This window comes from Convolutriloba macropyga, chromosome 7 (genome assembly GCF_964194025.1).
Source record: "Convolutriloba macropyga chromosome 7, txConMacr16.3, whole genome shotgun sequence".
NCBI classification, from domain to species: Eukaryota; Metazoa; Xenacoelomorpha; order Acoela; family Convolutidae; genus Convolutriloba; species Convolutriloba macropyga.
The window spans coordinates 13,583,908-13,610,930 of NC_134474.1; the positions used below are offsets into that span (position 1 = coordinate 13,583,908).

The following is a 27,023-nucleotide window of genomic DNA, read 5'->3' on the forward strand; positions in this document are numbered from 1 at the left end:
AATTTCAAAATCACTGTTTTTGAGGGAGCAAGACTTTGAGGTGTGACAAAATTTCTGTAGGCGTTCGGATTCTAAAAGAAATTTTTTGCAAATAATTTTTGTTAGTTTTAATTATCTTTTTCATTTTTTCAAACTTTTTTGATAGTAACTCAAGCATCGAGCAATTGGCTTAAGTTCTTTGTTTACTTGAACTCATTCGGCAGTATACTGATTTTTAGGCAATTTTTAGCGTTTTTTTCTGATGGTTTTTTTGGTTCAAATTGGGTTTGAATAGACGGTTATTACCTAATTAGTTGTTGGATTCCAAGTGATTACAGTTTTGTTGTTATAAAAAGTTGCTTGAAGAATGAGAAAAATGGCCAAAAATATGCGAATTTTCAAATTATTTTTACATTATTTGCTGAAAAGAATTATTTTCGCCCACCCAATTTTAGAATTTTTTTTTAGTTTTTCTATTTTTCTTTACTTCAAGATTTTTTGAAAATATTTTGTATTCTTTTCCCATTTCCCATAGGTTTGGCGTTGTCTCTGATTAATTGCTTTAGTTGCTTAACAAATGTTTGATTCAATTTTTGTTAAATTGGTTTGTCTTTTAAAGTTAGTTGAGGAAATTTAAACAAATTTTTCCCAATTTTGTTTGTTTGTCGCTCAATGTTGCTAATTTAATCTTGTTTTCCGCTTTTCGCTAATTTTTCACTAACTTTGGATGCCTTACAAAATTGGAGAATGGACTGAAATTAAAGTCGTTTTTTAGTTCATACCGGTGTTTTTGAGAGCGAGAATTTGGTGTGTAAAAATTGATTTAAGCGAGCGAAATGTTTTGTACACGTGCGGCCTCTATAAGCAATTTTTTATAAATGTTTTTATTTTGGAGGTTTCATTATCATGCTACATCACTTTCAAAATCCTTTAGTGGTAGTTTTACAGCTTTAAGTGGATTTGAGGAGACGTTTATTACTTGAAATTTTTTTAAATAGAAGGTCATTACCGATTTGTAAATATAAAACGTTTTTTTTTCTATTCGCAGACAATTTTTTTGGCCTATTGTGAATTGTCCAAACTTCTTTATTCACTTCTTTATTTGCTAAGGGATTTTTTTTTGGACTGATGGGATCATTTAATATAAAAAAAATCATAAATCAATTCCGACTTTTTTTAGTTCAAAATATTTTAAAAACTTTTTGTATTCTTCTTGAAAATTTTTGCATTTGGCGATGGATGTCTGCGGTTCAAACTGGTTGTTCCAGTTGTTTTTGCTGCATTTTGATTCAATTGATTTTATTTTGAGTAGTTTTTATTAAAGATAATTGATTAACTTTACGCTAAATTTAAGATGTATTTTTGCTTTTTCTGCTGATTTTGTGCGTTTCGCTAATTTTTTTGTTGAATCTTTAATTTAGAGCCATCGTAGAAATGTGTCGCCTGAAAGGGAGACTCTCAACGAAAGAAATAATACGAACTCCTCCTTTTTCTGTTGTTTTTTTTTATTTTTTTTGCATTTTTTACTGTTGTTTATTATCAATCTGCCACGTTTTATAATTAACATAACGGTTGGGAATTATCATCTTAGCTTTTAGTCGATATTCTGTAGCTAAATTTTGTGGAAATCATTTGGAGAATTTTTTTTTAATTTGTCTTTCATTTCCTTTCTCTAACCTCCATTTTCTCTTTTTGTTCAAAACTTCAAAAAATTCGTCCGAATGTGCTCCAGTAATTCTTTATCTGTCAAAAAAGTTTTAACAAAATATCAGCTTTATTAAACTCAAGAATAATTATCATTAGCAAGTAGAACGAAATCAAGTTTAAAATCGATATTTGTAGTTCCTTTCCGTTCCATTTTAACGTCTTGTTATTGCAAGTTTTGCTTCAGTGATTTTTTATTACACAAAATTAGACTTTTATGGCAGTTAGTTTCTAATAATTCAGTCGGTTGCTGTTATTTTTTTTAATCGTCAATTACAGGTTAATCGCTTTGGTACTAATCAAAGAAACTGTCATTTGCTTCCACATTTTCTTCGAATTCATCGCTAGAATTCTCTTCAGGGTTACTGTAAGCAGCATCCGCTTCTGCTGAAGAACTCGCAGCAACACTTCTCCTTTTCTCCTGACCCCCCTTAAGACCCTGTCTTGGGTCGGAAGTCAGCGGCCTGCCAGGTTCCGAGGACTTCCTGTCTAGTTGACGATGTTTCATGTAACCCTCAGCATCGGGATCCGGACTCTTCAGAGGTTCCGCAGATCCCGATTGCAATCCTGTGAAGTCCTGACTGTACGATTCCCAGGAGCCCTGACCTTCAGTGTTTGACCTTTGCTCTTCATTTTTGTTCATACCGTTCGTGTTTTTGAGAATGTTATGTAATAATGGCTTCTCGGATGATGCACTTTCTTCTGTTTTTATTTCTTGCTCATTTTCAGGCGAGGAGTTTTTTGATCTGGTAGGACCTGCCCCTTTATCTGAATTTTTTTGATTCGCTGTTCGGTTTGGTGTTTTGTGATCGGCTTCGCGATCAGTCGGCCAATCAGTGCTAGAATGAGATGACGTGTAAGAGTCACTCGAGTTGTGAGAAGTCTCGCCAGGTCTCTGATTTCTGTTCGTTTCCACATGCTGTAATGGTTGCGCAACTTTGCGTCTTACAGGCGGGCTAATATCTTTTCGAATTTTCGGCTTAGTCGATCGTTGCCCTACGCGAGCACTGTGAAGTTTTTCTCTGTACATCTGAACTAAATTGATTTCATCTTGAGATAACTCAACTTTAGCCGTTATTTCCTCTCTGTATGTTTGAGCACCTCGTAATGAAACCGTCCGTCTAGCCGATTGAGGTCTCTGAGTTCGCCTAGCCGAAAGTCGAGATGATAGTTGATGTCCAGGGACGTCACGGGCTGTTTTGGAAGTTTGTCGGTCAGGTGATCGTTTGCTTGAGTTTCGGCAACATAGGCGCAGATCAATTGACTGCTGCAGAAATTTCTTTCCCAGTTCAATTTCATCGTCAATTAACTGAATTTCTTCCCTAGTAACTGGCCAGTTGCACCTTTGCAGAGATTCTAGAATCACTCCTCGGTCAGTTTCCCAATTTGGGGGGATGTTACTGTATCCCTGTCGTTCCATATTTGGCAACCTTTGCCAGATATACCAGTCTAACTTTCGATAGAAAGTCTGGATCGTTTGGGTCAGCTTGTCCTCGTAAGATTTGAGATCCACGGCGGCCGGGTTTACTAGATGAATTTCGTTATTTGCTTTCTGGTTTTGTCTTTGACTGCTTGTTGCATATGATATGGGCAGAATGTCGTCGAAAACCCGCGACAAAACTACCTTATCAATTGAGGGTACCGACATTGGTTTTTGTGTAATTAGAGTTTTCGACAACGCATCAATTATAGTAAGCCGCTTAGCTATTAAACTGTTTTTCTTCAACCAATCTTGCAACTTTTCTTCTTCGTCATCGAAATTTTGACCTTGAAATTTTTTCCTTCGCGGACTACGGCGACTGTCACTTGACAGCTGATTTTCAAGCAAAACGTGGTCAGCTACTTTCAGAGCGTTTTCTCTTCTCTCACGTTGTCTTTCAAACAGTTTTTTCGTCTCCTCTAAAATCCACCCAGCTTGACTTTTCTCTTTTCCCTGTTGTCCAAAACTTTCAGAACCTCCCGGAACCACTTGATAGTCACTCGAATCCCGAACAGCTTCCGAGGTCTCGGATTTTGCAGAATCCGGTGGATCCGAGTCTTTGCTTCCATATTGTCGCATTGTTCTCAGAGTTCGTCGCATTAACTGAAGTCGAGCTGCGTCTGGTTGGCGACTTTTGGGTCCTGGACTTGACAATGTTCGCCTGGGGGAGTTGGTCGAAGTTGCGGATGTTGCTGCCATTTCCTTTTCAGGGTCAATTATTTGCAGTTTCCGAGGAGCCGATCCTGAAACAACAATTACATCTGTCAAACATTGTAAGTTAGATTTAGCAGTAATTTAATTTTGTCTTGGCTATTTCTCATGGTTCTCATTATTGTGATGTTATCTCCCGGATTGAAGCAGCTGTTCGCCTTCGCATTATCATGTAAGTTACGAGCAGAATTCGTTTGATAGGCAATTAGTTTAGGTGACGCTGCAGCCCTTTAGCAATCAAGTGGGGGGGGGGGGGTATCTCCGTGGGTTTTGTCTGAAACTTGTTGACCTTTTTGTGACTTGTTTGCAGGAGTTGGTGGGTTTGTTCCCCACTCCATCGTGGCACAGAGAGCTCTCAATTTAGCCACCAAATTCAGACTCTGAGTTGCTCTGTTTGCTTCCAGTTTCAACAAGGTCAAGTCTTCACTCTGGTAGCCCTAAAATACAAGCAGAATGATCAAACTTACTCTTCTTTTTTCTTAAATTTGGGAAGAAAATTTCAGTTTCCGCTTATCAAGTCGCATTAAGGTTGAGTACACCCAATTTATAAATAAATATTGCCATATAACCGAAACTGCACTTTACCACCCCCGTGCGTTTTTAATTGTTTGATCATTAACGCACACCTCGACCTGGGTAGAGTACAGATTTCCGGATACTAATTTGATTGAAAGTATGGACAAAGACCGATTGAAAGGATTGCTAAAGTGTATCAAAAGGCATTATTCTAATGAGCTTAATTTAGAAGCTTCATTGCCTTGGACACAAATAGCAGTAGACATTCGTGAGTTGACGGTTAAGTGTATATTAATTTACAGATGTACATCATATTTATATCCAATAGTTTATATGTTCGAGATGTTAATGAACAGTTGACTATACACAGTTGAAATAATAAACAGTTGATCTGTTGAACTTTTTGTCAGTGAAAACTCGACTTCAAAAACTACACCCAAGTAACTACACGCACGAAAAAAATGGTGCTAGGAAATTTGGCCGACAGGGCGTTTAGCCGACAAGGAAAAAATGAGAAATTTAGCCGACAGTTTTATCATAATTGGCAATAATAATCCATAATTGTTCCATAAATCAGTTGTTCGGTTGTGATAGATTCATATCAAGTCCCACGGGCCACTGAGGCATGGCCAAGACCCCCGAGGCATGGCCAGATGCGGTAAAATACGGTGCGACCACGGATAGACCTTCGTTATACTAGTTGATAAAAAACTGCGGTATATTTCTCCGCTTACGAAATAGTGTTTTAAATTGGACAATCACAGCTTCAGAATAAGCTTTATTGCTCATTTTACTCAAATTGTCAGTTAAATTTATCATTTTTTTGTTGTCGGCTAAACGCCCTGTCGGCCAATACGGCGGCCACCGAAAAAAATGACTAAGCGAAAAAGCTTATATAACTATTTACTTGACCGATTTTTTGTCTGACCCATTTGGTTTTTCGTCCTGAAAAACGGGACAAACAGGTAACGCCCAGCGGGCATTGAGTTTCATTAGAAGCCCTTGGCCGCGTTTAGTAGTCCTTCAAGTGCTTAGTGTGCTGAACCTAACAGGAAAGCAGTAGTTTAAGATTAAAAAGTCATTTTTAGGAGATTTTGAGCCCAAAATATTGCAATTTTTTGTGTTTAATCGTCATGTTTCAATTTTTTGATGCAACAGTCTAACACTGAATCTCATTTCAGTTGTTAAAGGTCTTTTGCAGGACACAATTACTTTTTATGACCATTTTAAGAGCTCTATCTTTAGGTAAACCAAACAAAAATACGCAAATTTTTACTAATTTTCACAAATTATTTGACAATTTTGACAAAAGTTATTGGACAATTTTCAGCCCTAGGTGTCAAGGAACCTCCTATAGGTTTTGAGACTAGATCATTGCATAGTTTTTAGTGGTAATGGTATGGTTTTCAACATTTTAACGTTTTTTCGACAAAACTTGCAATTTGTCAATTTTTTTGACATTTTTTGTCATTATTCAAATTTTTCCAGACCCAGGGGCCAGGAAACTTCCTTAGGAGTTTCAAAATAAGTTACTGAAAACTTTTTATTGGACATGGAACAGTTTTCAACTTTTTGATATCACAATTTTTAGCAATTTTTTTTTATAAAACTTGCAATTTTTTTCAAGTTTTTTGAAAGCTTTTGTCATTCTGTAGGATTTCAGCCTCAAAAGCTAAGGAACATCTTCTAGAGTTTGAAAATATGCTACTGTATAGTTTCCAGATGTAATGGGATGTAATGGAAAATATGCTACTGAAAATTTTTATTTGCCATGAAATAGTTTTGAACTTTTTGATATCACAAATTTTAGCAATTCTTTATAAAACTTGAAATAAAATTTTTGTTGTTTTTAGGTTTCTCAAGCATCAAGAGTCAAAGAACCTCCTCTAGATTTTTATATGTGGTTACTGCATAGTTTCTAGATGTAATTCAATGCTTTCCAAAATATTAATATCACGAAATTAGGCAATTCCGAAAAGTTTTCTAATTTTTTCAAGTTTTTTAATAGTTTTTTAAATTTTGATTTTTTTCCGGCAACAGGGACCTTTTCCGGGGTTTGATAATAGGCTGTTGCATAGTTGCTGGAGTTAATGGAATGTTTATCAATGTTTTAATGACTCGAGAGTTAGCAATTTTTTGATAAAATTCTTTTGTTTTCAAATTTTCGAAAAACTATTATCCAAGTTTACGGATCTTTATGAGTCAGTGAAAATATTCAAGACTTGAAATAAGGATACTGAATAGTCTGTTGAGACATTGAAATGGTTTTGAAGATATTAATATCAAGAATTTTAGCAAGCTTTCAAAATTTTTGAAGTTTTTTGTCCTTCTCTGAGCTTAACAGTCATTACTGGTCAACGAAACTTTTAAAATCTTGCATATGGGATACATGAGAGAACTTCATAGACAAAAAATGGTTGTGAAAAACCCCACGGATTTTTTTTCTATCTCTGGGAAAAATCATGAAAAGTTTAAGCATGTGTTGAAATAAAAATGTTTAATTCAGCTTGATTACTGCGTTGAGAATAAGCGTACAATCAGTCAGCTAATCAATGTTTAAAATCTTCAAAATGTTTAAAAAAGGAGATCAAGATAGTTTGGAAAGACGAAAGCTTGATAAATTCAAAACTGATACGCCTCCTTTTTTACTATAATTTGGGTCACTATATATCAAAATAGGAGACAAACTTTACATTTGTGGAATTTACGTCATCAATTTGATTCACTACCAAAAAATTTGACAAATTTTCCTTTTCTGGAATTGATGTCAGTAATTTGGAGCACTACTATGAAATGTGAAGAATTTTTGCTGAAATGTTTGTGAAATTTGTCCTCGCTGCTTGAATCAAAATTTAATTTGACGTTTGTTACAAAACTGATTGAACACATTTGAGTCTTATTGCTGAATATCAGATCCTTTCAACAAATACTCTATCTGGATATTTACTTAAGTTTAGGGTGGTTAATAATATAGTCGAAAGTATTTTACTAACAATGGATTTATCGAAAACATATCTAAATTTCGCGGTATTTGGAGCTTTAAAACCGGGAATTTTTACTGTTTCTGGGCAAAAGCTAATTTTGGGTCGCATTTTTGATGGGAACAAGAAGAAATATCCAAATTTTAAATTCGGTGATCGCAACTTTCTTTATAGTTGTAGTGTTTGCGAGTTGAACCACGGCAGTATCTCAAAAAATCAAGAATGGATCGTAAATTGTTTACACAATGTGGATGTTTTAATTGTTGTTTTTGACATGAGCTGGGACCTGCAACAACAGAAATATTTGACGCGCCAATTTCTTACTGATTACAAAATATCAAGTCCAAAAATCCTGGCAGCGGTTTCATTTGAACCAAAGCGAAAATTCGATATTTTGGATGTCTTCTACCATGAACATGATTTTGATGAGATGACACTGATCACGAATCGATCAAAAATTGGAGAGCAAATTCTAATAGCAGCCTATAGAGTGTCATCACTTTTGAAGTCTGACAAAAACAGACAAAACAATGACGAAGTTGGCTCGATTGCGAAGTATTCGAGTAAACGACCAATTAGCAAATACTCTGTAAATTGAAATTAATTAAAATATAATTTATTACAAATATATTTACAGATCAATCAAAGGATGACCGGACAATAGATCGAAAGGATAACAGATCGAAAACTGAAAAATTGGGACAATAGATCGAAAATTAATCTGTCTTATTGGTTGAAATTAAGCATTATTTGCGAGCTGCAAATATAATTACCACATTATGGCCATGCCTCAGCGGCCCGTGGGACTTGATATGAATCTATCACAAACGAACAAAATATCACAACAGAACATGTTATATGTTGTATAATAAATGAGCGCTGAAATCTGATTGGCCAAGACTCAACTTGAGTAATTTAGTTTTCGATCTATTGTCCCAATTTTCGCTTTCGATTTGTTGCCTTTCAATCTGCTGTCTTTCGATCTATTGTCCTAGCACCCAATCAAAAGTATTTGTATCATTCAGACGTTGCCAATTTGCATGTTATTCGGAAGTTACTATAGTTCGAATTTAGAAATTAAATATCAGTTGTTTTTAGTTTTCAACGCATTTTTTTTACTAATGATCTGCTACCCTAGATTAAATCGGCATTTGCGTAGGAAGATCTTGTTAGAATCATGCAAGACCATCATGTAAGAATCATGCACGATTATGCTAAATCACCCGGGTCTCCACTTCTGAGTGGTCATACAAGGATCATATATGGTATCATACAAATCATAACGTATTTCCTGGTACGACCCTTGTATGACTACTTAGAAATCATACATGACTACTAGGAAATCATATATGACCCTGTATGACTAAAAAGAAATCATATATGATCCTAGTATGAATACCAAGAACCATAAATATATTTTTCATAAATTTTAAAACCATTTATGTCTTTTAAAAATTTCATTCGACAGGGACTCACTTATGTGATTCCCGGCATCACTTTGTGATCCGCCAAAAGACCCAAACGTGCAATATCATTTGCAAAGTTGGGCACGCAATTAATGATAAAGTCCAATTAGATAAATAAAGTTCTGATATTCTCTGATGCCAGATTATACTTATAAATGCTCCTTTATAAAAACAATTTGAAAAAATTTCTACCGATAACCTCAATTTCGTTTTCTGAATGTTTTTAAGTTGGAAAGTTATCTTTTTCGAACACACAAAGAATCAAATGTGGAATGCAAATGCGATACAAAATTTTATTATGTCCTCTGACAACATTATACGGAAAAATGTGAAGACAATCAGTTTTATGTGTCATATATGACCTTGTATGGTCTCCGGGAAATTTTTTCAACATCTAAAGAAAATGAAAGATATGCAGTTTTTAGGCTTTGAATTGTTTTGTTTGATCCCTGTATGATTTCTGGGAAATCATAGTTCATCTTTGTAAGACTACTAGGCAATCATACAAATCATTTACGACCTTGTATGAATACTAGGAATGATATATGACCTAGTATTACTACTAAGAATTGTGTATGATGAGCAACCCGGGCATACCAGAGACTTCTTCTTGAAAAACTCTTGCAAGATAACTGTTGGAACAGGACTAAGGATACAGCATAAGAGGGGTGGACTTCAATTAAAGAATGGTATCAGAGAATAGTTGCAACATAAAGTTCTGGAAAAATGGGAAAAGTTGGTTGCTTCGAGACATTAACAAGCAAGGAGAAGATCATGAAATCAAATTTCTCACGCATCTTGTGAAAAAACTATAAACAATTGAAAACGATGGACTTACTGCTGAATCTAATCTAATTGCATCTTTTTTCTGAAGAAAAATGAGATCATCTGGGGCGATCAATACTGACACCTTTGGCTCTTGATAAGACAAACATCAGTGCACCCTATTTAGGATATAACTGATCATGAACGAAGTATGTTCCAAACTCTTTTATTCGACAATAACGCTTCACAGCAAATTGTACCTCGTTTTCTGCAAAAGCAATGACTTTAGTCCCTTTCCGTTCTCTCGAACACGTTGTGGACGGAATTTGTTCTCGAGAAGGAATAAAAAATGAAGAATGGACAGTGCCGAAAGGTATCGAAAGACACGTAGAGCTCGACAATAAACAATCACCACCGGAATTGAAAGTAGAGCAACTGAAGAGATGTTTCATTGCAAACTGAGATTGCTCAGCACACCAGGTGCTGGCACTCCAATCTACTGGGTGCAGAGAAAGGGACAAAGAAATATCAGAGGTGTCTCGAAGCAGAAACTGAGTTTCGCGCGGTTATTTAAGAGGGATAGCGAAGTTGAAGCGCAACTCCAAAGAAAAATTTCAAAAACTTGATGGAGTCTATCGCAGGGAGAACTTCGTCGGGTCCGTTGTACAACACTCCAGGAAAAAATTTGGATGCAGTTAATTGTAAGGGATAGAAAATTGAGGAGCTTGATCCTAAACCACATTACAATATCTAGAACAAAAAAGCAGAATTTAAAAAGCGTGTCTCATGTGCAGATAACCCCAAGGCAGCTAACCTCATTAGGATTTTTTTGGTAATTATGAGCAAAGCTATTTTACTGATAGTACAATTGGGGATGATAATAAACTTATCAAAAATTTTAAAAACTACAGAAGGGAGGCATGTAAAATCGTTACAAATGAGCTCAAACCCTTGCGATTGACAGGTTAGGAATAAATTATTATTGAGGTCAATTCAGAATCATGCAAACTAATTGCAGACTAAAAACAGGAAAACAACCAATCAAGTTGATTAAGCCCATTAATGCGTTGAACGAGAAATAAGGGCGAAAGAATTTAGATAACACAATTAACCCTGACACCCTAGAAACTACAAAAACTCTACCAAAGTCCAATTGATTTGGCAAGCCCAAATCTAGAGGTGGTGAAAATATGACGCACGTTGTTATCATATGAATTGTTATCATAACGCCTGTGATCATAAAATTGTCGTCATTGAACAGTTTTCATGAATAGAAGTTATCTTCAAAGTTGCGGTAAATGAATTAAACAGTTTCTTTCTATCAAGGGCAATATTTAAGTAAGAGTACCTTAGCTTGCATGACACCAAGCAAAAGCGGGAGAACAGTAATTTCTAATTGGCTGGTAATCATAAAAAGATTATAGTGATTTACCGACCTCATTGCGTTTCGTAGTGATTCAAAAGAGAATTTCGCTCTGTTTTGATTAATGGTTTGTGAGAGCTCATCGATAGCTTCTTGTATTGCAAATTTTTCAGTTATTCATTAGTGTTCATCCTAATTGAAAGATATGGAACTTTACATATTTGCATTTAATTGGTCATTTCAGGAAATTGGTTGGTCAATCTGAAATTTTTTGGATATTTACTTAAATTTAGTGTGGTTAATAATATAGTCGAAAATATTTTACCAACAATGGATTTATCGCTAACATCTCTAAATTTCGCGGTATTTGGAGCCTTAACGCCGGAAAGTTTTACTGTTCCTGGGCAAAACCTTATTTTGGGTTGCATTTTTTATGGGAACATGAAGAAATATCCAAATTTTAAATTCGGTGATCGAAATTTTCTTTTTAGTTGTAGTGTTTGCGAGTTGGACCACGGCAGTCTCTCAAAAAATCATGAATGGCTCGTAAATTGTTTTTACAATGTGGATGTTTCAATTGTTGTTTTTGTCATGAGCTGGGACCTGCAACAACAGAAATATTTGACACGAAAATTTCTTACTGATTACAAAATATCAAGTCCAAAAATCCTGGCCGCGGTTTCATTTGAACCAAAGCGTAAATTCGATATTCTGGATGTGTTCTAACGTGAAAATGATTTTGATGAGATGACACTGATCACGAATCGATCGAAATTGGAGAACAATTTCTGATAGCAGCCTATAGAGTGTCATCACTTTTGAAGTCTGGCAAAAACAGACAAAACAAAGACGATGTTGGCTCGACTGCAAAGTATTCGAGTAAACGACCAATTAGCGATTACTCTGTAAACTGAAATAAATTAACAAATATTTTATTTCAAATATGTTTACAGATCAATCAAAAGTATTTGTATAATTCAGACGTTGCCAATTTGCATGTTATTCAGAAGTAACTATAATTCGGATTCAGAACTTAAATATCAGATGTTTTAGTTTTCCACGCATTCTTTTTAATAAAGATCTGCTAACCTAGATTATATCCGAAATTATTTAAGAAGATCTTGTTAGAATCCTGCAAGATCATCAAGTAAGAATCATGCAGGATTATGTTTAATCAAACCAGAGATTTGTAAAATTCTTGAAAAACTCTTGCAAGTTAACTGTTGGAACAGGAAAACTCTTGCAAGTTAACTGTTGGAACACTGTCTTCAGGAAGAGTGGGCAAAGTTGCTTGCTTCGAGAAATTAACAAACAAGGAGAAGATCAGAAAAGCACATTTCTCCCGAATCTTGGGAAAAAATTATAACATGTGAAAAAGACGGACTTACTGCTGAATCTAATCTAATTGCATCTTTTTTCTGAAGAAAAATAAGATCATCCGGGGCTATCAATACAGATACCTTTGGCCCTGATCAGACAAGTATCAGTGCACCCTAGTTAGGATATAACTGATCAAGAACGAAGTATGTTCCAAACTCTTTTATTCAAAAATAACGCTTCACAGCAAATTGTACGACGTTTTATGCAAAATCAATGACTTTAGTCCCTTTCCGTTCTCTCGAACACGTTGAGGACGGAATTTGTTCTCGAGAAAGAAAAGAAAATGAAGAATGGACAGTGACGAGAGGTATCGAAAGACACATTGAGCTCGACAATAAACAATCACCGCCGATATTGAAAGTAGAAAAACTGAACAGATGTTTCATTGCAAACTGAGATTGCTCAGTACAGCAGGTGCTGGCACTCCAATCTAGTGGGCGCAGAGAAAAGGACCAAGAAATATCAGAGGTGTCCCGAGTTTCGTGCGGTTATTAAAGAGGGATAGCGAAGTTGATGCGCAACTCCAAAGAAAAATTTCAAAAACTTGATGGTGTTTATCGCAGGGAAAACTTCTTCGGGTCCGTTGTACAAAAAAATGTGGAAGCAGTTGATTTTAAGGGATGGAAAATTGATGAACTTGATCCTAAACCACATTACAATATCTAGAAAAAAAAGCAGAATTTAAGAAGCGTGTCTCATCTGCAGATAACCCCAAGGCAGCTAACCTCATTAGGATTTTTTGGTAATTATGAGCAAAGCTATTTTACTGATAGTACAATTGGGGAGAATAATAAATTTATCAAAAATTTTAAAAACTACAGAAGGGAGGCATGTGAAATCGTTACAAATGAGCTCAAACCCTTGCGATTGACAGGTTAGGAATAAATTATTATTTAGGTCAATTCAGAATCATGCAAATTAATTGGAGACTAAAAACAGGAAAACAACCAATCAAGTTGATTAAGCCCATTAGTGCGTTGAACGAGAAATAAGGGCGAAAGAATTTAGATAACACAATTAACCCTGACACCCTAGAAACTACAAAAACTCTACCAAAGTCCAATTGATTTGGCAAGCCCAAATCTAGAGGTGGTGAAAATATGACGCACGTTGTTATCATATGAATTGTTATCATAACGCCTGGGATCATAAAATTGTCGTCATTGAACAGTTTTCATGAATAGAAGTTATCTTCAAAGTTGCGGTAAATGAATTAAACAGTTTTTTTCTATCAAGGGCAATATTTAAGTAAGAGTACCTTAGCTTGCATGACACCAAGCAAAAGCGGGAGAACAGTAATTTCTAATTGGCTGGTAATCATAAAAAGATTATAGTGATTTACCGACCTCATTGCGTTTCGTAGTGATTCAAAAGAGAATTTCGCTCTGTTTTGATTAATGGTTTGTGAGAGCTCATCGATAGCTTCTTGTATTGCAAATTTTTCAGTTATTCATTAGTGTTCATCCTAATTGAAAGATATGGAACTTTACATATTTGCGTTAAATTGGTCATTTCAGGAACTTTTTTGATCAATCTGAAAGTTGGGACACAATAATTGTCCAAACACCCTGATTTCTCAAACCTAATATCCCAGCACCAAGTGGGCATCACTAGCACCCTAGGAGACAAGTAATCGCTCGTTCTTGAATTCTATGCACGACAACTGTCATGTGGTGCCATTAGGCCGTGAGCCAACGCCAAACTAGGCAGAATGCCAACCAAACCCCCAAACCACTTTATGTAAACAAGAGACACAGAAACGCACAACCGGAGAAGAGCTAAGTACAAATGAAGTCGCCGCCAAATTGAAATACCTCGGTAATTACGAGCGCCCAACACAACTAGACCGTAAGCCTGCAACCAATTGATCGAGGCAGAGACGTCACTTCAGGATTTCCCCTATTTTAACAAAACGTCCGTAGCGCCGGATGCGTCCGGAATTTGAGTGTATGTCAAATTGGCGGCCATCTTGACTGACATTTACTAATTGCCTCTGATATTTAACACCCCACTGTAATACGGCACTGGTAGTACGGAATGTAAAGAGATTAGTTAATAGCAGTATAGAGGGCTGCTGTTTTGTTTGCGCACACAAAATCTTTACTCAGTTCAGTATAGAAGCGGCTCATGCTAAAATCGCAGAACAGAAGTTTTCTTTGGTGAACGAGTTAGTTATCAACTGTTCGCCATAGTTTGCCGGTATTTTTGAGCAAGAGGCTCTTGTAATTGTTAGTAGGCGTCGTTGACTTAAAATTGCGGGAGCGATTGAACGCAAAACTTTGAAAAGTCGCTGTTAACGATGGTAGTGTTTGAAAGCAGAGCTCCGAATATTCACTGCTACCGAACGTAGCGTTGAGCGCAGAGCTCTGAGCAGTTGATTTTACCGATTTAAATGGCAGATTTGCCTGATTGACAGAGCAGAAGCTCGTAGTTATTGTTGCTATTAAACTGTGGTTCATCAGTATGTTATTAGCTGAGGGATATTTTCAGCGGTGCTGATTGCGTTCGAGCACCGGAACCAACCAGTATTACTGTAGAGTTGAATTGAAAATAACTTAGTTAAATACCGTACCGAGTTTGTGGTTGCTGGTTTTGGTCTTAGTTATAGTAGCAGTTATTTTGATTGCAATAGTGCATATTACCTGATGCCTATTGAGTTATTATATTTAGCTATTATTAGTGTTCTTTCATATAAGTGTTTTAGCATCAAAACTTTTGAACAGCCAAGGGCATAGTACGGGGAATGGATTGTTAAGAAGGAGAGCAAACCACCAAACCAAACTTTCCGAAATTGTGAGGACCGGGAGCCAGTTTTTTCACGTGATAGGCTGACACAATAAAAAATTCAGAATCTTACAGGCGGCGGAAAAAATTTATTCTCTCTCTGCACTCTTACGTTGACAATCGAGTAAAGTGATCTCCAAAAAACTCAAAAAACATTTAATTACATTTTTTAGAACAGTCATTTGGTACTAAGTTTTGCCATATTCTTGACCTCGCATTATTGTGGCTCTCTCTCTCTCTCTCTCTCTCTCTCTCTCTCTCTCTCTCTCTCTCTCTCTCTTCTCTATCTCTCTTCATTCTGTTTAGTCTGTTTTAGTACTATCTGACAAAATAAGCAACTGAGATTTGGAAAAAGGGGAGAGATGGATAAACAGAAAAAAAAGAGACGAGATAATTTTACGAAACGAAGCCGCCAAAGCAGCACCAAAAGGAACTATCTCATACTCTCAAAATTCATTTAGTCGTCTAGATAATTGCAAAAATTCATTTTCGCTGAGTCATAATTTTCCAAATTGAGTACACTCACAAGAAAAATTAATAGAAAGAAAAAGTTAAAGACGTCTATGAATACTTAGAAGCGCGCGCAGCTTTCAGATATAAGTTATATTTCTGGTGGGTAAACAATATTTCAGATCTCACAAAACAAACATCGCTAGCCACTGTTTGGGTAGTAGCTTATTTGTAAATCAACTCATTTTTATTATTGATTATAATAACAGACAGAGATAGAGAGAATACGAGATAACGATCATAGCTGTATGGATCCAAAAACTTAACCAAAGATTTTTTTGCAAACTTTATATAGCATTTTTAAGCTTTCCGCCTTACAATGAACTGATTAAAGTATATATAACTATAAATTTATCTGCAACCCTGAAGCCCACAAGACCGGAATGGTTACCTTAAATTATCCTTACCTAATTGCCTTAAGTTATCCTCATATTTTCTTTACTTAAGTTATCAATAAACTACTTTTTTTTAAAAAATTCGTAATGGGAAAAATTTCTTAATAATATGTGACAAATGATCATAAAAGCTTTCGTAGTTTTCAAGAGAAGTTTAAAAAAGTTGCTCCATTTATGGTCTTATAGTTGCTCCATTTATTTTAAATAAAAAAAAATTGAAAACGCAGATCAGATCATATAGATATGAAACACAAATAGAAATACCTTCAATTTTAGAGGAAATACCCTAGAAAATACCTTCGTTCATTACAGAAGGAAAATTTCCAGAAGATCTTAAAAAAGATTGTGTAACTCCACTCTTCAAAAAAGGGAATCCCGAAGACCCACTCAATTATAGACCTATTTCTGTCACTTCTGCTTTGTCAAAAATTTTTTAAAAGGCTTTCAGTTCACAAATCACGGGTTACCTAGAAATGGTGCAATTATTGTCTGCTGGTCAATTTAGTTATAGAAAACAAATTTCAACAATGGATGCTATCCTGAAATCGACAGAACAAATAAGATTAGAACACAACAAGAAAAAATATGTTACAGGAGCGTTTTTAGATCTTTCAAAGGGATTTGATTCTATAAACCACAAAATATTGTTACGGAGACTTGAAAATATAGGTTTTGACGAACATGCTACCAATTTAATAGAGAATTATTTGAGTGAAAGAACGCAAAGAGCTGTTCTGAATGGAATCGAATCAGATTGGATAAATTTGAAAAGAGGAGTTCCACAAATACTATTTTAGGATCTCCATTATTTAACATTTACGTCAACGATTTAGCAAAGATTCTAGAAAAAGATCGCACGATCGTCCAGTACGCAGACGACACTTTTCTTTTTACATCCGACACTGATGAAATATCGTTAAAAACAAAACTTGAACATATCATCTCAAAAATTATTGATTTTTTGCAAAGTCCCAGTTAGTAGTGAACGAACAAAAAACAGAATATATTGTGTTCAGCACCAGGAAGAGGTTAACAAATACTGTTCTGAATGTCGACAATGAAAGAATAGCAGAATCAAATAGTGTGAAGAATCTGTGCATAATTATTGATAGCAAACTAAAATATGATGGAGAAGTGAAAAAGATTCTTCAGAGAATGGCTTGTGGAATAAAAGTTTTGAATACACTAAGTAAAAGTTTACCAGAGAAAACGAAAGTCTTATTACTTAATGCAATAGTAATAACTCATCTACATTATTCCGCTATAACTCTTTTAGGGTTGCATTACTCACAACTTTAGAAAAACAATTGAATTGGGGAATAAAATCCATTTTTAATAGGAGAAAATACGATCAGTCTACAGATCTCAAATTTCGCAACAAAATACTACCAGTTTCTTTTCTCTTGAAATATCATTGCTCAAAACATTTTTTTCGCTTACTCAGCAACGATCTTCCAGCATATAAAAGTGAACCTTTCTCTACCATGAGAATAAAACAACATGACAGGTCAACAAAAGTAACGTTCTATATAAGAAAGAACAATAAGTTTTTAACTGATTCTTTTATTGCACAAGCCATTCCAATTTATAATAGTCTTCCTTCTAATTTTAGACTGAAAACAACATCGAAAGTTTCCTTAAAAAAGAACTGAAAGAATATTTTTGGAAAGAATTTTTGAAGGACCCAAAAGTAATTGATATAAAAGATGACATTGAGAGCATTAGATTTTAATTTTCTTTTTAATCTTCATGATTTACATATAAAATTGTGAGAACATTTTATGCTCGCATTTTAGGCCATTTTTTAATAATGTAAGGTCAAATTTTTAATTAAGTAATTTAATGATTTTATTATTTTTCGTAATGTTGATTTCTTAACTTTACATTGCCTCTTTTGCATTTGCTTTTTATACTTATGTTCACCAGAGGAAATTAACAAGGTTCTTTTTTTAAGAAAATTAATCCATTAAACAGTTTTGGAGAGGAACGCTAGAATGTAGCAACTTAATTTTTTCAGGACTGGGGCTTTGACAAGCTTTGACAAGCTGTGAAAGCCTCAAGCAGAAATTTGGTGTTATAACTACGAACGATAGCAATCAATAAAAAAACTTCATAGAGTTTTAAAATTCTCTTTACCGATGGAGTGGTTTTTTTTTCAAAAACTAAGATTTCATTTTCGAAGCACGATTTAAAAATTGGTTTCCAAGGCCGTTGCGTAATGAGATATCTGAGGATTCCCAAAAATTTGGAGACGTTTGGGAATAACATTTTTTCTACCACTTAAAGTTGAAATACCTTAGTCTATAGTTTACCCAAAAAACATCGGTTTCATGATGGCACTACCTCGGGTTCATGATGGCACTATCAAAAATTAATGATGGCACTACCTCTTTAGGGTTGACTAAAACATCTGCAACTAAAACTACAAAAAAATAGCAACATACTCCTAAGTTGGCTCAAAATTGTACAAAACTGTCACAAACAATTCCAAAAAACTCCAGATAGATATTTTTTAATGTTAATTTTAATTAACACTGAGTTCTTTTGGGCCTTCGAAACGATACGAAAAATAGTATCTTGGTATTCTACTTATTCGAAGCAATTTGGAAGAAATAAGAAAAAACGATTCCCAGCCCTTAGACATAATCGTTTCGGAGCGCCAAGCATTAAGTATGAGAGATGAATAAAAAAAAACGCAAAGAGAAACACGTCGTTTCTGGGTACAAACAAAAAACAAGAGATGAGCACACAAACACATGCACAAAAACATGCACAGATCACAAAACTGGTTAAGATGAAATTTTCATGCGCACAAAGCAGGGGTTCTCGAGAAAAGGCATAGCTAAAATGACAGATGGGGGACCAGAGAAGGGTTTGTTAGCGGCAAAACTTTTGTTAGCTTTTCATTTGTGAAAATAACTGCGTCTTTCCACTAAAATTTGATTATTTCAATTTTTCGAGAAAACAAATGACAAAACTTCTAACTCTTTAGTTTTCAGGTGTATATTGATATGGTACGTCATAACACTTTTGAGCAGTAACTTGGTATGATTTGTTTGGGCAAAAGATTAAGCATTAAAATTATATTCGACCAATTTTTGACAAAAAAGATCACCGTCCTTTAGCTGCAATCCATGAGAAAAATTGATCCTCAATTTTTGGTTTTTGAGATATTTGTTAACAATCAGACCTATAAAGGACTTGCTAATTGGAAATGACCCAATAAAAAGGAGAAAGAGAAGACTTATGTTGGCGTCTTTTTACTTTTCATCCGCTATTCTGTCGCCCTATCTGACACAATTTAAGACGCAATTGGTCTCCGTAGCTTTTGGGCTGTTGGTTTTGTAAAAAGCTTTACATTGTTCGAAGTTTTTGAAAAAAAGTTCAACACATTCGAAAGAGTTCTTGGAGCGCTTATTGTGTGTATGTTTGTGTGTGTGTGTGTGTGTGTGTGTGTGTAAAAAATCCACTTTCTGTAGCAAGAAACTGAGGGGGAGGGGGCTTGGGGGTTACATCCCCATAAAATAATAAGATTCATTTTTGAAAAAGACAACGAGCTAACCACACTCTATAAACACACTAATGAAGCACCCTATAACAAAATTATTACAAAAATTTGATCCTTGTAGCTCTGAAAATATACAAATTCGGAAAAAAAACATTTGTTGACAGGGAAAAACTCCGTAATGTCACCGACAAAAGTTTCGCTCCACTTCGTTGAACGACCTTTAAAAACGAATCGGGATAATTCATTTCTTTGACCGTCTGACTGTATAATGTCTAAACACGTATGCCTGATATTATATATATATATATATATATATATATATATATATATATATATATATATATATATATGACATAAATCGTGTATTAGACGCATCCTGTATAATATCTAACGAACTTTGTTGTTTTTGTGACAGGACTTGTTCCTTTATACACAAATGATTTTTTCGCACTCAATTTCATTGCAACAACAATTACAGACCATTTTTAGATCTTTCTAGTTATAATTGAAGATCAAAGAAGTTGAAACATTTAAACTGTTGTTCTCTTTGAGTTATATTTGTAAATGTGAATCGTTCAATTGGAATGCTCAACTTGTCGACTCTTTCGACAGATCTCAGAAACGGACTCTATTTTGAACAGTTTTATTCTGTACCACCATTTCTTAATTTTCAGTATTGAAGTTCGCGAACCCTAGTTCTAATAATCTGAAATCCAGACATTAAATTCATTACGTTGTTGCTTTTACATGGCTTTATTAGACTCGGTTGTAAATTTTGCTGTTTTTGGCGCAGTTAATGCTGAGTTTTTATCTGGTTATCGGCGCAAATTAGTTTTTGGCGACATTTTTGACGGCTCATATGAACACGACACTGCAAAAGAACATCACTGTTTCAACATTGGACCACAAACATTTTTTTCCCGTTGCCATAACTTCAGTTCAGTGCCTAAAAATGACCCGACTTACCCAGAGAGACGTCGTCAATTTCTATCTGAGCATTTAAAGAGGACAAATGTGTTTGTAGTTGTCGTTGATATCAATTCTAAACTAAAGGAACAAATAGAAATAACTGAATCGTTCTTGCGACTGCTTTCGCGAGCAAAAAAACCAGGGCCAAAAATTCTGGCTGCTGTATCACTTGATGGTCAAAGAAATTACGGCGTTTTAGATGAATTTTACAAGAAACATGGATTCGATGAGTTGATGTTAATCACAAGCCCAAAAAATATGAGAGCGCAGTTATTGATAGCAGCTTATAGAGTTGCAAATCGATTCAACAATAGCGACAACAGAAAGTCATTTAGTGGAAGAAATTCGAACAGACGTAATTCGATGCAGAAGCAAGCTAATGATTCAAGACAAAATAGGTTGAATGTGAGAACTGTTGCTTGTGAAGCAAAATCGAGGAAAGAGAAGGAGAAAAAGCTGGGAAAGCGTTATCCGAAGCTAAAACTTTCAATTAACTGATTTTCGTCAAGCGGGGAACTATGGTGAAATAGGCCACATCACAGATTGATGTAAACCAAATTGAATATTTTGATGCTTTCTTTTGTTTATTTAGATGGAAATTGGTTTGAGAAATGCACACCCTGAATTAACTGAATCCCATAATTGGGAAAACTTTAATCCTCTCAACAGTTTTGTGTTCAACTAGCAAAATGAGGAATGTAAGGAATAAAATGTAAATTAATATTAATTGCTTCCAAATTTTTCAGTTATCTCAATCGGCTATAGAGGTACAGATGATTATTTGAGAAGTTAAAAAAATTTTAGCTGCAATTTGCTGCTACAGTTGATTCTTCGCACGTTCTAGACATTCATTTAATTACACTAATTTCGACCTCGCAAGTCAGTCTAAATTACAGCACTGATATCACTACTTATAGAATTTTCAAAACAAATCCACAGAAAATGTAGGTTTATTTAATTTTTGCCAAGGCAGCAAAAATAGTCAGTATTTTCTAGATATCACACAACAAAAAATGAACATATTATTTGCTGGTGAAATTAATCACATTTTACAATATCTTAATAAACCAGAAAAAGATCAATTTCTGAGCTATGTATAATTTTGAAGGCCAAAAGCAGTGTTTACTTTAAAAAATGTTGCCGGAAGCCAAATATTCGCCCTCGTCATGAAACCGTATCTAATTTAAAAAAACATTGCCAAATTGCAAATACATTAGAGAAGATCAGAATAGCTTCTCTGGGTGTGGTTTGCGGTTGCGAAATGTTTTTCGTCCTTGGTATACCTTGGTGGGAATCAATTGAAAAAGACGGAAAACCGAAAACGGTTGAGACCACAAAAAGTTAAAACACAAATAATGCACTTTATTTTTAAGGGGTTTGTGATTTTTGGGAAAATTTAGCTCAATGTTTTGTTTTCACTCAGAGCATTAGACTAAATATAAATCTAATATTTGCTTGAATAATAAAATGTGTTATATGAAAGGATTAATATTGGAGTTCCTCAACTGATTTCCTTGAGTAAAAAAACTCAAAGAAAAAACGCATTAAAATTTGTAAAGAGTCGACCCAAACTATCAATACCTTAGTTTTCTTAAAGAAGGCTAGAATATTTAGCCGAACCTGAATATAAAACTATAAAAATATCCGAGTGGTGAGTCGGCTAGTGTGCTTCTTGCGCGTCATTGCTTCTCCGCAATAGCTGACTTCAAATTTCGGGATAACATCCCACAGACCATGCGAGGAATGGCCGTGATCAGCGGTCCTCATCTGCGCTTAAACTGATATTTGGCTACATAATTGTAGCCAGTAACATTGTAGTAAAGTACAGCACAGAAAAAGGACAATCTCTGCAAAGTACCAAATGTGGCAATTGTTGAAGATAACCATATAAAATGTCCGTGATGAAACGCCGTAAAAGACATTCAGGTTGCAATTTCGCGCCCCAAAACAACAATAATCGGAACTTGATGGGACTGGTAAAAAATTTATTCACTCTAAGCCACAAGTTGGGATTAAGAAAACATTGTTACAAATCTACTAATGAGATTAAATGGCTTTGTTCCTTCTACTCGATCATATTCCCCGGGATGAATCGATATCGACAAAAAAATAACTGAAAAATCGTTTAAGAGATCTTTAATTAATTCAGATACAATTTTAGAAAAAAGTTTGACTCTTTAAAATTTTTGTTTATAACATTGATTTAAGTTCCTTGAAAACAGTTTACAAATAATAACTATAAACTTTTTCAAAAGGTACGTCAGATAAGCTTTACAGCTTGTTTAAGTGACGTCCATTTTGAAAAACTCATCAATTAAATTTTAGTTTCCAGAAAATTAAGAACGAGTAAGTTTGTACCTCAGCCACTAATCAGCCAAAAATTAAAGTGAAAAAGACTTACTGTCGAAAAGGTAGTTTTGGAAAATTTGATCTACTAAATTTTTGAGCTGCTTCGAATTCATTTTTTGAATTTCAAATCTGAGGGAAAAGGTAATTCGGTTTGCAAAAACTATAAATCTTAGTCAGCCTTAACCGCAATGAGTTTCCAAGTGCTGCATTATTAAATTTGACTTGTCTGATTAAACTTTTTTTGAGGTTCCGTGTGTGGTATTTACAGGATGACACATTTTCAAGATCAATGAAAGAGCAAGGAAAAATTTTACAGATTCTTGTAGTTCAAAATCTGGTAAAATTGGGTTCCAATTCAGCCCTAAGACTTTACCAAAATACATCAACTGAGATTTCTTAGAATTAACTCAAAGTTTTTTTCATTGAACCATAATATCGTCTCCGTAATAATATCTTTAATATTTTTTTCAATATCTTTTCCACCACAAAGTATGTTGGTATCGTCAGCAAACAATGTGATTTCCGATTTTTGCATATTTGTTGGCAGATCATTTACAAAAATTAAGAAGAAGAGGAGTGGGCCTAGCACAGAGCCCTGTGGGACACCATTTTTAATATTTTCTATCTCAGAGACTTTCGACTGGAAGAAAACATATTGTTGGCGATTGTTGAGGTAGGAATGAATAACCTTTTTAGAATGGCCCCTAAAATCTTAAATTTATAGTTTGTTGAGTAATAGTGAGTGATCAATGGTATCAAAAGCTTGTGTTATATCAAAGAAAACTGATGCGCAAGGGATTTTATTATTCATAGACAACCTTATATTTTCAGTTATTTCAGCTTGGCATGAATACATGATCTTTATTAGCGAAAACCAAATTGTCTGCAAGAAAAAAGTTTGTTTTGGAGATTAAGTTAACCATTATTCTTTTGTAAACAATTTTTTCGAAAATTTTGGTAATGGTTGGTAGCAAACTTATTAGTTTATAGTTTTGGGGGCATCCATGTTCCCATTTTTAAGAAGTGCTAACACTTTTGCAATTTTAAAGCTCTGCGGAAAAGTATGGCTCTTTATGCAATCGTTGAATATGTCAACTAGCGGTTCAACTATTACAGTTAACATGACGGAAGAACCATATTAGTGATTTGATCAAAACCACTTGACTTAGAAATTTGCAAAGTTTTTACAATGAACATGACTTCCAGTACGTTTGTACTATGCGTAAAAAATGATTTGTGAAAACAATTACTGCGGTAGCGTTAATGTAATTTAGGAACTTCAGACAGAATTTTGTCTCCGATAGTTACAAAAAAATCATTTAAATGATCAGCGTCCAAATACACATCTTGCTGCGCCCTTTTTGTATCTTTAGAATTTTAAGGTATCAAAAATTGTTTTGCTATTTCTCTGATCTGTCGACCGCGAAAAATATGCTCGCTTTGATTTTCTAATTTTGCTTGTTATTTCATTTATCAAAGAAACATATTTCTCTCTTTTTGTTGGTTTATCAGACTAAACCCATTTTTTTCTGGCTTGATCGCGTTTTTTAAGAAGGTTCTTAATTTCTTCATTAACCCAGGGACATCTGTTTTTAGAAATAACTAATTTTTTTCTGGCGCGTATCTGTTTAGAGTTTGCATAATTGTCGATGCTAAAAACTGAATTTTGCCATCGATTGATTCCGTTGATTTTTTCTTCAAGTTTTGATCTAACAAAAACCAAATTTTTTTTGGTCAATAGAGTGCAACCGAAAAAGGAACTTTACTCGAAATTGGATAATGATTTGAGATGGAAATTTCATAAGTTTTGGCAAACCAAATCATCATCGGCTATGATATGATATGATCTATGCAAGAAGAAGTGAGATTTGTTTTTCGAGTTGGTTCATTATTTTGTATTCGATATCCGAGCGCTTCAATTATTTCACAATATCTCTTCTTCATTGATGATTGTTCTAAGATATTAATGTTAAAATCGCCAAAAATTAAGTTTTTCGAATCTTTGGTTCGCAGAAAATGGAGCATTGATTCAAAGAAATTAAAAAAATTATCCAGAATTGCTGAAGGAGGTCGGTAAATAACACAGATATAGCCCTTCACTTTATTTTTTCCTTTGATTGACAGAATTAAACATTCCTGATCCGTTTCATAATCTATCAAGCTATCTGAAATTTCGTCTTTCAAAAGTACAGCAACGCCGCCGCCTTTACCAATTGTTCTTGGTTTTGATACAATTTTTTGAAATCCCTGCAAACAGTAAAAGTCTAAAGGGTCACTTGGACTAAGCCAAGTTTCTGTTAGTGCAATTATTTCGGTGGTTCTTTCAAGCTATCGTTAATAATCTGCAACTCATCGAAATTTTTCTAAGAGATCTAATATTCAAAACTAAAAACATTTTTAGTGGCTTAGGTACTAATTATCAACGTTCTGGTTTTGAAAGAAGCTTATACAATTGTCTTTGTCATTATCTGCTAGCTAATCCGAATTTTTGATTCCTACTCGGCTGTGATATTAAATTGAGATGACGTTTTAGACACCTCACACAATATGTTTTCATGTCGCGCTGTTTTCTGCAGATGTAAATAATCGCTTAAAGCAGCACACCTGTCGTCGTCATTGAGTGATGAACGTAAACGTTAGAGGCTAGATTTTGATATAATGGGTGCCTGAGGAAAAACGCTTCTCAAACAGACATTTGAAGGAGTTGTTTGATACTTGTGACGTATTGTTGTTCAACTCATTATCTTTCGTATGCTGTGCAAATTGTCGCTTCCTTTATCTAACAAAAAAACTGTTCCCATTATCTAACTGTTCTTTTTTTAAAGCGCAAGACAAGACAAACCGTTCTTGGATTTTATAAAGCACCTTTACCTGACAATTCTTTGTTGTAGTAATGTAACACTTTCTTTCGGGCATTTGCTTTAATTGTCTGTCTTTCTGTGGTAAACGCTCTTTAATAATAAATGACCGAGAGTTTTCCGGATTGAAAAATTTACCAAGCATTGACCATCGTGTATAAATTTCATCCTTCTCCCCAAAATAAATGAAATTTACGATTACTGCGGGGGGGGGGGGATTTTGAATTTTTCTAAGATCCCAGTAAATGACAAGCTTTTATGTTTTTGAGTGGCACAGTATAGTTTAGGCGTTGTCTCAAAAAATTTTGTACTTGTATATCAAGTTTATCGTAATGGTTCATCGGCAAATTTTCAAATATCAAACGATCTTTAGAGGTGTATCTCTCTTGTTGCAATAATCTGTCCTCTAATTCGCCTATTTTGGCCTGCAGTTGTTGGATTGTTTTGTCTTTTTCAATAGATAAATTGAGTAAGTTTTCCATAATTTTCTTAAGGAAACGTTCTGTAAAGATTCAACAAGTTGTTCAGTTTGCTGTAAAAAAAGAGTATTCATGTTTGCTTCAAGATAATACGTTGTCTCAATGTACAGAGTGAGTAAAGAATAAGTTCAGAAAAGCTGAGCAGAAAAAAAGTAACTATTCTCTATCTTGCATGGCGTCTGTTGTTTCATGCATGGCGTCTGATTAATAGAATTAGGAAGGGTTTTGTTTGGATGCGAAAAATGTTATTTCTCAATTCTTGCTGACTGGCCAAAACATACTTCTGCTTGCTGGATGACAGCAACTAAATTATTGTAATTAATGTATCACTAAGCAAACAACTAAAAGAACAAAAATTGATATCAACTAATACAAAAAATGTCTGCATGCTTTCAACTACTCAATAAAGACAGATTTTAGACGTACAGAACTATTAAGTCCTTCAATTTGTTTTATGTTTCGGATGAGACTTAATTATTTTTATAGCGCGCATGAAATGTTAATCAAATATCGCAAAAGTTAGAGGCAAATTGTCTCAAAGTCGCTTGAAAGAGCGCTGAGCTAAATTGAATGAATACACGAAAGCGGAATTTCTTTTGCATTTCATTGATTTTTTTTTGTATCTTGGACTTTCTAACTGGTGATGGGTATATTAACGGGCAACTTCTGAACCTTTTTTATATCCCAAACCAAAATCACAATCATGTTCTAGTAATCAGATCTCTACTGTAAATCTCTAAGCTCTACTGTGATTCTTTTTGTTTTCATATTTTTGAGAAATTCATGTTTTACTTCAACCAATTTTTTATTCCTTAATGCTTTTATT

General features: G+C 34.6%; 1 protein-coding gene across 1 annotated transcript in view; it reads right to left on the minus strand.

Annotated features, from left to right (window-relative positions):
- Positions 1-1,734: 1,734 nt before the first annotated feature.
- Positions 1,735-27,023, minus strand: part of LOC142342949 (von Willebrand factor A domain-containing protein 3B-like) — a 57,354-nt gene continuing 32,065 nt past the window's right edge. Inside the window, exons 12-13 of the mRNA XM_075394628.1 lie at positions 4,164-4,311; positions 1,735-3,906 (exon numbers count right to left, since the gene is read on the minus strand). Coding sequence (XP_075250743.1) covers positions 1,979-3,906; positions 4,164-4,311 — 2,076 coding nt within the window. The 3' untranslated portion in view covers positions 1,735-1,978. The remainder of the gene's footprint in view (positions 3,907-4,163; positions 4,312-27,023) is intronic.